At 40.6% G+C, this 12,576-nt stretch overlaps 1 protein-coding gene across 1 annotated transcript in view; it reads right to left on the reverse strand.

The window, feature by feature from the left end:
- The window catches only part of lrrc75a (leucine rich repeat containing 75A), a 93,050-nt gene that overhangs the window by 60,969 nt on the left and 19,505 nt on the right, over nucleotides 1-12,576 (reverse strand). The window contains exon 2 of the mRNA XM_041814023.1: nucleotides 1,610-1,738. Coding sequence (XP_041669957.1) covers nucleotides 1,610-1,738 — 129 coding nt within the window. The remainder of the gene's footprint in view (nucleotides 1-1,609; nucleotides 1,739-12,576) is intronic.

The raw sequence follows: 12,576 nt of genomic DNA on the forward strand, positions 1-12,576 counted from the left end.
AGCGTGCAATAAGAAAAGTTCTGCTGGATATTCCACAACTGTCAACTGTAATTGTTTTTATAAGAAAGTGGAAGTATTTAGGAACAACAGCAACTCAACAGAAGACCACGTAAAATTTCAGAGGTGGGTTCAATGACTGCTAAGGTGCATGGTGCATAAAAGTCGCCAACACTCTGCTAAATCCATAGCTAAAGAGTTCTGAACTTCCACTGGCATCAATGTAAGCACAGAAACTGTACAGTGGGAGCATCATGGCCGAGCAGCTGCATACAAGCCTCTCATCACCAAATCCAATGCCAAGTGCTGGATGGAGTGGTGCAAAGCACACTGACACTGGACTGTAAAGCAGGGAAAACATGTTTTGTGGATTGGTGAATTACTCCCCGGGAGAGCATTGTCTTCCTGACTGCATTGTGACAATTGTCAAGCTTGGTGGAGGAGGGATAATGGTATGGGGCTGTTTTTCAGTGTTTTGGCTAGGCCCTTTATCTCCAGTGAAGGTGTATCTTAAAGCTTCATTATTACAAGACACTTTGGACAATGCTATGCTTCCAACTTTGTAGCAATAGTTTGGGGAAGGCCCTTTTCTATTCCAACATGATTGTGCCCCAGTGCACAAAGCAAGGACTATAAAGACATGGTTTGATGAGTCTGATGTGGAAGAACTTGACTGGCCCGCACAGAGCCCTGACCTGAACCCCATCAATACCTTTGGGATGAACTAGAACGGAGATTGTGAGCCAGACCTTCTCATGCAACATCAGTGCATGACCTTATAAATGCACTATAGAATGGATGGGTGCAAATTGCCACAGAAACACAACAAAATCTTGTGGGAATCCTTCCAAGAAGAGTGGAGGCTGTTAAAGCTGCAAAAGGGGATCCAACTCCATATTAAAGTACAGGTATTTAAATGCAATGACATTCACAGTTGGTGTGAAGGTCAGTTGGCTAAATACTTTCGTCCATATAGTGTATGTCTAACTTGAACTTAGATTTGTGACACAAATAATTCTCTCGTTCAGTGTGAGTTGACATTCCATCACAACATTTATACAGCAGACTGTACTTGGCTGAAAGGTGACATCAGAGGAAAATGGCTGCTGTGTGATCACGCTCAATTGAGGATTTGGGTTTCCAGAGACTTCACAGTGGGTTCAGTGGTGTTTAAAATAAGCCTGTTATCACAGCTTGCATTCAAACAACATGCAGTGTTTTAGCTCAATGCACCGTGCAGCAATTACACATCAGGCCTTTTAATTCCTATCTTCGTCTGCATCCTTCCTCACCCCTCCCTGCATTATTCATCCAGCACGGCTGCTGTCACGCTTTCTCTCCCGTTCTCTTGGTGACACACTGGACTACATGAATGAACAAACACAACCGACTGTGGAGCCCTCAAGGACACACACAGCCACACAACCACTTAGAGCACTTCCGTAACCTGATAGTGTCAGACAGAATGAGTCAGGAGATCAGCTGATAGCAACCGAATACACCACACCGCTCTGTGTGCACTACCATGAGCATGCATGAGTGTATTTATGTAACCATGTGTGTTGTATTACACACATTCAATGATTTTATAATCTGAGTTTGTGTGTCGTACCGTCTTGGGGCAGTGAACGTATCTTGCCAGGCTGATAATCAAGTCATGTGTGATTGGGTCGACCAGGTTTCTGAAGCTGGCGTAGCGGTACAACACGTCATCCAGAGATGTGGACTCCATGCCCAGGTCCTGCACACAAACACAATGAGTAAGAACATAAAATTGTCCCTTACACAGTTGTACACACAGTCCTTATAGGGAACACTCGTTCTATTTCTGTAACACATTTCATTCGCATGAGGGAAACTCAATGTCCTTTTCACTATAGCAGAGAAGAAAATCATGAAAGCATCAGGCACAGACTGTCATCAGTCGGGAAATGAACAACTCAATATTTATCTCACACACACCAAATATTGTTTTAAAAGACTATTGCTATCTGCAGATGCTCATGCTTCTTTCAAATGTAAATGTCAGTTGTTTCATGGAGTTACTGCTGAATGATGGATTTACAGCCAGGACACCCAGAGATCTTTCTTATTTTTGTTCTGCTTGTTTTTTGCTTTCTGCACCTCCCTCTTCTCTCTTTCTGCATGTCTATCTTTTCTATTTATGTATCCTTCTCTTCTCCTTCTTTGCTTTTCCCTCTATCTCTTTACAGCTCAAACACAGCTTCGGCAGATGTCTGTTCAACATGAGTCCGGTTCTGCTTAAGGTTTCTACTGATGGAGGGGAAGTTTCCTAGCTCATGGTGAATTATTGTTGGGTCTTTGTAAATAATAAAACAGAGTATAGTCTAAACTTGCTCTCTTAGTAAAGTGTCTTGATTTAACGCTGGCTGTAAACGGGCTTATGCTAACCTTGCAAAGCAGATGGATTTGCCAGATTCCATGTCATCAGGCAAATCCATCTTGAAAAGCTCCAGTTTCAAACTGTTGTTCCAGGTCTGAGAATGGACCTGACCAATCAGCATCATTTCAGGAGAAATAGGTGGTAGCTACAGATTCAGTTTTACTGGATGCTGATAGCAATGGCTGCCTCCAAGCTCAGATGTAGCAAGACCTGCCCGTAGAGTTGGCTGGGCCCCTGAAAATCCCAGAAAATAGGCCCTACCCAGTTTTGATTGATGATGTCAATTCACTTGTGTTGGATCAGTAGTTTTGGGGCTAGCATCCTGGTTAAAAGTTACTTTATTTTGGAGCAGAAAAATGGGGCCCTATTATTGGACACTGATATTTACCTTACTAATTCATGCCACTTTTAGATTTGTCTTCATCACTTTTTCTGCCCATTTTGCCACTTTTAAATAATTTTGCAGCTTTTGCATATTTTTTCCTCAGTAACCCTTTGTTGCCACTTCAGCCCTTTTTGCCTTTCTAAGCCCATTTTTGCAGCTGTTATCCCATTTTGTCTCTTTTGACAGATTTTTACCACTTTTTAACTGCTTTTCATCCCACATGTTGCCTTTCTTAGCTCATTTTTAATACTGCTATCCATTTTTCCCAGTTTAAACCCAGTATGTAACAGTATGTAAACACTTTTATCACTTTTAGGCCAATCTCTCCATTTGTAACCCATTTTCACAAATTTTGAGCCCTTTTCACCTCTTTCTGCAAATAACAAATTAATTTTCTCTTAAAGTCATTTCAGTTACTTCTACTTTATTCCCTGGCATCCTGACATTTGTGTACATCATGCTTAGCTGAGGTATGACATTGCTTTCTAAAGATTTCGGTAAATGTGTCATCCACACTCTTAACATTACCAAAATAACTGACCCCATTTGGCTGAGCTCCCAGAAAGCTCCCCACCGTATGGGTGGTCCATAACATAGAAGCAGTTTTATCAGAACTGGACCACATTCTCATTTTGTCTTGTTGCTCTGACTGGCCCATCATGAATGTGACAGACAATCACCTTCTGCCCTTCCCAAACACTTTTGATGAGCGGTTTCCCAGGTGAATGTGAACAGCCTATCTGGCATGTCATGTTAGGACTATGCATATAAAGATTAACAGATTGACTGATGAATAATGTTTATTTGCACTTCACATTGCATTTTATGGCTGTAAATCTGTTTGATTACTGATTTACAGGTTTAACACAGAGAGGGCCATATAAAGTAAGGATGCACAGATGCATTGACTTAACATCAGGATCAGGTATTGACCTTCAGCAAAAATATGGGCATGAACTGATGTCAAAAGTAAATGTTTATCTGTTGTAGAAAATGTTGGCATTGTGGAGGTGTTACACCAAAAGAGGTGAAAGACAAAAAAAACATTGGTATTCCGCTAAATTGTTATTTGAAACAGCGGCATGGCATCTGACCTAACATTTATCCACTACATGGATAAATGTTAGGTCAGAAGAGCAGAGCAAAAACATATTTTCTGTCATAAAACGTTTTTAGTGTTGCTTCCTGCTCTTGTTTTAATAACAAAATATTGTCCAGTTCTGACATAACTGCCTCTATGGCCAATTTAGAGCTAATCCTTCCGCTAACAGCCATTGTTTACAGCCACTCACACATCAACTAACCCTTTTTCTCATAAACTCATGCTGAAGCAGGTCAGCAGAAGAGTGAAAACATCTTTCACATCATTAACAGCTTTTAGTGTTTGTTTCATTCTTTATTTCATACAGAAATGTGATCAAGTTCTAGTATAACTGACGCGATGCTAAAGCTACATCAAGGTAATAGCTTTAAAGGGGCTCTATGTAAGATTTTTGCTTTAAAACGTCCCACTTTTGAGTATATAATGGTGCGCACTTTATCCGGATGTGAAGAATGAGGCTCTTTAAGTCTTCCTTGTTTGCCTGTATAAGCCTGTGGAGTCATTTCTCTGTGAAGAACTTTTCCGCGAAATCTCAACGGAAGTGACGTCGGGTACTACGTAATGCGCGCACCCCGTTAATCTGTTTATACCTGACAACGGCGTGTTGAATGGAGAAGGCTGCTTCCACGAGGAAACGACCGGCTAGCTCAGCCCAAACACCCACACAAACTCCTCGAAAACATAAAAAACTAAGACAGTTTTATCTGCTGAACCCGTCAAGCTAAAAGAGAGTGTAACCGACGAAGGGGGAAATGGAGGATAAATATCCATGGAGCATTTGAGAAATAGAGGGAGCTACGCTCAGCGCTCTGGATAAATACAGATCCAGAGATGGCCATCTCTGTGGAAAAGGTAAAGCATCACTCTGGACCATGAAATACAATGTAGTGTTTTATGTTGTACAAACCATATGCTACATCACGTTAGCTTGCTTACAAAGACGCTATCCAAACAACGAGAATGTCACGTTACTCATTTAGTGTTTTCCGGATAATATTTCATCTTTTTCTTGCTTCCTGGCACTGGACTCAACTTACTGAGTTTATGTTTTGATTCTTAGTTTGTAAAATATCTTCAACACTTAATGTCAGCTATCTGATATCCGTGGTCGAGGCACCATTATCAGAGCTAAGCAACGTTAGCCCTGTTGCTTCTGCTCTAAAACGCGTCCCATTCAATACACATTACACATTACACGCATAAAAAGACAATTAAATTGGTCAGTGTTGCACTAAGTCGCTAAGTTGTTCATTCATAGAAATGTCGTGAAAATATCGACCTTTTTAATAGTCTTTGTGCCGTGTCTGCACTAGAGGTTCAAATATGCTTTATTCATTTTAATTTTTAGTTGGTGGAACTTTTAACTTTATCTCACTCAACTCCTCTGTATACATGATGCTGGTAAATCACCTTGGTCTGCGTGTGTATCAGCTGATAAACCGGAGGCTCGTTCATGAGCAAGGAGCATGCCGTCGTGGACGAACAACACAATATTGTTGTAGTTCGCCTAACAGCCGGCGGTGTCGCTACACTGATATTTTTCTAAATCTTGCATAGAGCCCCTTTAAGTATATTTAAACCTCGCCTATTGCTACTGCCTCATTCTCCTCCAGTGACTCTGATTGGTCCAAACCCTGTTCGGTGTGGCACAAAAGTTTTCAATTGGAGCTTTGCAGGATGGATTTGCCTGATGGCAGAGATGGAGTCCGGCAAACCCATCTGCTTTGCAAGGTTAACTGGCATCATCCCTGACTGACTCCAGCAATGATTTTGTTTTTTTTTCTGATGTGGTGAGCAAAAGACAAGCAGAAAACCCCCCACAAAACTCGTTTTCATACATGCACTGAACTCTTGTTCCCACTTCCCAATGTTGTCCCTGATGGCTATACTGCATGTTACGTAAATTGGTGGACTTGTTTATGCTGACTTTAAGCAGACTTTACCCTGCCAGCCCCTTGGTTATAAGTCTGCATGTAGTCTGAGTAACACAAAGCGTGCAAGCAGCAAGAAACAGACTGAACTATTCACTGTGAGTGACTGGGCTGGATGATGAGTATGCACTGGGATGAAATTCTCTTCTTTATCATCCTTCTGCTCTGCAAAACAGACACACTAGGCAGTGTGATAGTCTGACATGAGGCTCTATAAAGCCCCAGTCCCCTGACAAGTCCAGGAAGGAAATTTTTTATATTTTTTCAGAAAACTTGGGCAAAATTTGCTTGCTGATTGGCACCTATTTTAATTCATTACACGCAATTCAGGCTTTATTTTTTTCTTGTGATACTGTAAAAGAAGATGTTTATCTGGACATGAAAGGTGATGTGGTTAAGTTTGCAAGGCAACTTGGTATGATTCTTGTGTTTAAGTCTAGTTTACAATTTTAGTGTGCTTCCATCAGATACAGCTCTTAGTTTATAACTGTTGCATTTGTATTGCAGGAGCAACACTATACATGTTGTGGTGACATTAACACACAAACAGTAAACAGTATTAACAGCGTTAACATCAGTGCCTCTCTACCTGGACACTGTATCCAAACCAAAGAGTATTTCAAGTTGTGTGAGCATGTCTGACAGTCTCCCACTGTGAGGAACCTGTGTGGAAGACAACTCAAAAATTTCAGGAATTACTGCATTAAACTGTGATCCTGCTTTTGATTTCAGTGACACTGCAAGCCAACCTTTTCTTCTTCTTTTGATTATTTTTCATTTTTCTTTTAAATAAATGCCAGTAGATTCATGCATACAGGAAGGCACGCACATACCCTCCTGTGAGCAAGCGTGGGGCTTTCACGTTGCTCCATGCTGCTAAGAAAAATCTCTGGACCTTAAAGCATCAAATTAAAGCCTGTTGAATTGCGTCTAGCTGCCTGACAGTCTGCCTGCTGTTATGGGGAAATCAAAATTTGTCACATCACAGGCTCCATCAAATGCAACGATGCATAAACCTGTTGGCAGCTCCAAGCATGACGAGCAGTCCTGTTAAATCTCAGAAAGTCGACATGAGTGACAACTCCACTTAAAAACAGCACAGAAACAGAAAGAGGAGAGGATTAGATTGTGGGAGTTTAAGGTATTCTGAGGGATGTCACAAAGCTGAAGTCACACACTCAAACACGAAATCGACGCACAACTGAGAGTGAATGTTCAGACTTAAAATTCTGTTTGGGATTAATAGCAGAAGTCTAAGGCATCATGAAAGTACCTGAAATCTGTTTCTTGCTTCAAAGTGCTTTAACTGGGACCTGCAGTGTTTAACACTGTTATACATTACAAAATATGCAGGAACGCATGTACAAAATGACTCCCTGAAGTCTAATAATACCATTAATGTAACAGCATTTGCACTTCTTAGTTGTACCAGTTGGGTTACTTTTTCTGTGCAAGTTAGCAAGTTGCTGGTGTCAGCATAACCTTGTTTCTCCGTTTTCCATAAACTAGTGCTGTTGGTCACCCCTTGCATCTGTCAGTGGGATTTTGTATTTTAAGGCAATAAAAAGTGTCAAAAAGATGCTGACAATGATGCCTCAGTGTCAAAATTAATTGAAAATACTACATTTTTCCATTCTCTGAAAAGTTTCAAGAAACTGTTGGTAACTCTTTTAGTTTGAAATTTTCTCAGAAGATACTATATCCTCAAGCAATGTCTGTGGTGTTGATCTTGTCAAATTTCAGTATTTGTCTTTGCTTTGTGCACTGGGGCACAATCATGTTGGAATACAGAAGGGCCTTCTCATACCATTGTCCAAAATGTCTTGGTTTGCTGAAGCATTAAGATTGGCCTTCACTGGAGACAGGGGGCCCCATACCAATATTACTCCTCCACCAAACTTCACAGTTTGGCAGATACCATTCTCCTGGCATCAGCAAAACCCAGACTTGTCTATCTGACTGTCAAACAGAGCGGTCTGTGATTTGTCACTCCACAGAATACTTTTCTACTGCTCCACAGTTCAGCATCAGTGTGCTTTACACCACTAAATCCAACACTTGGTGTTGGACTAGGTGATCTGAGGCTTGCATGTAGCTGCACAGCCTTGAAAATCCAATCCATGAAGCTTCTGCTGCACACTTCTACACAGCAAATTCCCAGAGTGAAAAAATTGGGAGTTAAACCAAAAAGGGTGAAAGAGTTAGATTTTCAGAGTACATTCATGCACTTAGACTCCAGCTAGTGTTCAGTGATTCTCCTGTGCAGTGTTTAAAAAAGTAGTTCATTCTCACAGTGTTGAGAGTGATGAATCAACACTGTTCCTGAGTTCATTCCCAACAGCTTTGTTGCCACGCCTACACTGCCACTTTAAATCTGGGGAGCAGAGTTTTCCCATCATGCATTGTGTGTTTAGATGTATTTTAGATGTTTTTTAGATGTATTTATATGTGTTTAGATGTGTTTACATGTTGCTTGTGTTACAGTTATTACTGTTGTGTTTCATTTGCTCATGTTTCTGGTGAATTATTGTTGATTTGATGTTAGATACATCTGCACCATGAGTGACACTGTCCACTGAGTTATACACTTCCCACATGGGGCAAGGGTTAGTCTCCTGTTAAGAGTTGAAAATCAACTCCCAGAAAAGAGATACCTTAACTTGGCTCAGAGTTTATTCGATGGTCTCACATGTACACTCAGATTGAGTTGATTTTAACTCACACAGAGTTTATTCCAGTGACCCAAATTTGCTGTGGTACTTACACTAATGCCAGTGGGAGTTCTGAATTCTTCAGCTATGGAAACAGTGGAGCATTGCTGACTTTTACTCACCTAACCACCCATTTTGTAACACAGATGTTTGCAGATGGAGACTGCATGGCTAGGTACTTGATTTTATACACCTGTGTCTGAGTGAAACACCTGAATCCAGTAAATAACAGGTGTTGTGTAATACTTCTGTCCATATACAAGTGTGTTAAAGTGGATGCAAATGTACAGTGTCTCTTTTTTAACTGGTTAACTTGTGCTGTAAAAGACTCAAGCTAAAGGCTATTTTCTATTAAAAGCTCAGCTGTCTCTGTAGGTTACAAAAGACAGTAGCCCAAAACAGACCTCTTCTAATCCTGCTGTCAAATATCATATTAACATGGTCAAAATAAGAGTGTCTTTTAATGAACACTGCAGCACAAGAACACTAACAGGTGACAGAGATCCTCAGACTATTGGGAAGTAATCTGAAATAGCTAATGTTGACTAATTAGCACTTACCTATACTTTAATGATGAAGACTTGCTCTTCACATCCCAAATGGTGAGATATTCAATCTAAAACATCATAAACACTTAAATATGTCCATACTTATACAGACTTTCCTCCTAGTGAGGGCTTAAGGGGAAGGATTCTCCACCACTGTAGATATTATGGTGCGTAAACGTCTTCAAAGATAAGCTCTGGCTTGGACTTCTATGATTTTAGTGATTTGAATGTTGTGAAGGTGCTTTATGAGGATCCAATGTTATAATATCTTAGTTTCAACTGATTAACTATAGTTTTCAAGCAATGTAAACATGCGTCATTTTGATGAGATGAAGAGTAAAATGTTAATGTCAGTGCTACATAGTGTTAAATGGGGGCTACAATTGTTATAAGTCTTTCATTTCCCCAAGGCTTTTGTGCAGTCACATGACTTACATCTATGAATACACGCCCTGTAAAGCCTGGTATACACTGTACAAAGGAAAGTGTTGTGAAATGTCATCATGCAACTGAATCATGTATAAGAAGAGCTCACACTGTAAAGTCTTACTGTCAGGCATGATCCGACTGCTCACACTGTATATGTGAAATCTGGACAGGGCATTGACAAATGTCAAAGTTTACTTTAAAACTCCCACAGACAGAGGCTGACGTCAGATCTACATATATTTCAGTCCTCTACAAACAATGAAACACTCAGCATCACCAACGAACACCAAATAACGAGCAGGCTAAATCATTACCAACATGCCACTGAATCTGGAGGTACGGAGCTATTTCCAGGCAATGTTTCCTTCAATCATATCTTTCACGAAAGGAGGAGGAAGACAAATCAGACATGTCTGCTGTCGCCATGGTGATTACAGACATTGGGGCAATCAGTGAAAAAGAAAAAAAGCCTCTTAACTGGGGAATCAGCTTCTAGCTCTACTCTCATTGTGAGTGTGCAGTCTTATGATCGAATTTCAAACCCAACTGGTTGTGAGCATCTGATCATGCTTTGATTGACATGAATGACGTGCAAATCAGTCATACAACACAAACTCTGGTCAAAGTAGACCAAATGTCAGACAATATATGAATGCTGAAAAGGATTTTATTTGAGACAATGTCTAAGTGCTGTCTGCCCTGGTCCACTATATATAATGGGTCTACTGGTTTGTGCTGCTAATGCCACTGATCTCTAAACAGTTTCAGAATGAATGCATTTTAGTCTGCAGATAAATGGAGCCTCGGAGTTCCCGCAGATGTACATTTTGTGCTTGGTTTGTTTGTGCAGGCCATTCAGAGACGGTTGAGTGGCAGCGGGGTGGCTATGTTTGGAGAGAGAGAGAGAAAAAGAGAGGTAGGGGTTAATGCTCAATCTCCTACAGAAAGGAATGACTCATTGAGGTTTCCATGCCGCCTTTTGTTTGCGTGGGCAGATTAGTGACTGAATGGCACACACAAACAGACATGCACATATATGAATCAGCGGCTGTATTTTCAGACGGGAGTGACATTAATAGAAACAAAGCAGCCGCGAAACCTAGGATTAGTGAATCAACAGGTGCACCTTGTGTTATGTCGTGTTGATGTCCAGGCTACGTGGACTCACACAGTTTCCAGTAGAGATTACATGATCCCACATGAAGCACTGCAGTGGCGCCGCCAGCTATAATCCTGTACGCACTGTGCGTACATTTTTTTTTGCCACTATATACATATATTTTAATGAAAATAAAAGCGTGACAACAGCTGATGGTAGTTTAATTCAGTACCTTGTAACTCTACCTGCTCTTCTCTTTGCTGCTCTAAAAGCTGATGTTTTAAGGGGCAGTTTTTTGGCTGCGTGTGGTTAATCTGAGTTTTGGTGCAGTAATTGCAGCGCTAGTCTCTCTCTCTCTCTCTCTCTCTCTCTCTCTCTCTCTCTCTGTACACCTGTTTGTAGGTGCCCTCTTGTCCTAGAGGTGTCATTCATGCACTGGAATTGTTATTGTGCATACGTTAAATTGTCATCCTGGCGGCACCACTGGTGTGGGTGTGTTTCATTAAGTCTGACATGATTTCTGACTGGCTAGTTTGTCTCTTATCATTTTGAGTCTATTTCTAATTTTCAGTTATAATCAGAGTATCTTTAAATGCTTAATATCCTTGGAATCTCTACAGTTAAGATAGAAGATGAGGGTCGGCAAATCATACAAGAGATCAGCTATGAAAACTGTCGCTTTATAAGTAAAAAAGAAAACGGAAGAGAGGGGAATGGGGCTTTGAGTAAAAAAAAATCTGATAGATGTTTTTTTGTTCAAATCTTATTTTACTACTATAATTGGTGGTCTGTCTGCCCGTGTTGATTTGCATGCCCCACAGTTGCTCCAGTTGTCCTTGATACTTCTCAGAGGACTTCTTTGGTTTATTGGCTTAAAACTGTAGCCATGAAAAAATCATAAATATGTACAGATTTTCTATGAAATCCAAATTTTTGCACCCAGTCATCATTCAGGACATCTGCTGTGTTCCATTTACCTTCCAAGTTGGAGCCCCGAGCTTGGAAAGACATCACACCCACACTGAATGGGGGATGGGGGGTGCTCCAACGTTTCGAGTCAGAATTTTAAGTTCAGAGCGCATTTTGTTGATGACGTCAACTTGGACTTCCTGAGTTCCATGATCAAATGGGATGTACCATGAGTGACAGAGCCAAAAAAACGAATGGATTTTGCTGAAACACGCCCACAAGGAAACGAATTTGGATAAGATGATACACCTGTTCCACAATCCCTGATTAAAGTAAGCTCTCTTTAAAGCACTTTTCTTTGCTCTTACTAAACAAGATAACAGAGATGTGTCACACTTTGTTGTTAGGATCATTCACAGAGAAATCATGGTTTAATTGCTGTTTTGAATATAAATTGTCTTTGTATGCGGACGATTTATTAATCTTTATGACAGACCCCCAATCATCTCTTCCTCCTCTTCTCTCATAAATAAACTGCTTCGGAAGCCTCTCTGGATATTCTGTGAACTGGAAGAAGAGCACATTTATTCCTCTAACAGAAAATTTGGAACCACATTTCATTGATTTCCTGCCTTTTGTAATTGCCAAGGACCAGTTCACCTATTTAGGTCTGTCATTACTGTCAATCCAGAGCTCTTACTTAACAACAATTTCTGTAGTCAGTTAGACAAACTTAAAAAAAGATACTGAATTCTGGAGATCATTGCCACTCTCTCTCATAGGGCGTGTTAATGCGTTTAAAATGGTTTCTCTCCCCAGGTTAATGTATTTGTTTCAGAATATTCCAGTTAAGCTCCCCTTGTCATTTTTAAAACTCTGGACTCAATAATATTGCCATTTGTTTGGGGGTATAAAAACCATTGAATATCCAAGGCTCATTTACAAAAATAAAAAAAAAACGGGGGGATTATCCCTCCCAGTATTCCAACACTATTATTGGGCAGCTAATGCCAGGACCTTAGTATACTGGCATGACCAGTACCCCCCAACAAGTGGCTTCA

This window comes from Cheilinus undulatus, linkage group 2 (assembly GCF_018320785.1).
Source record: "Cheilinus undulatus linkage group 2, ASM1832078v1, whole genome shotgun sequence".
Taxonomy (NCBI): domain Eukaryota; kingdom Metazoa; phylum Chordata; class Actinopteri; order Labriformes; family Labridae; genus Cheilinus; species Cheilinus undulatus.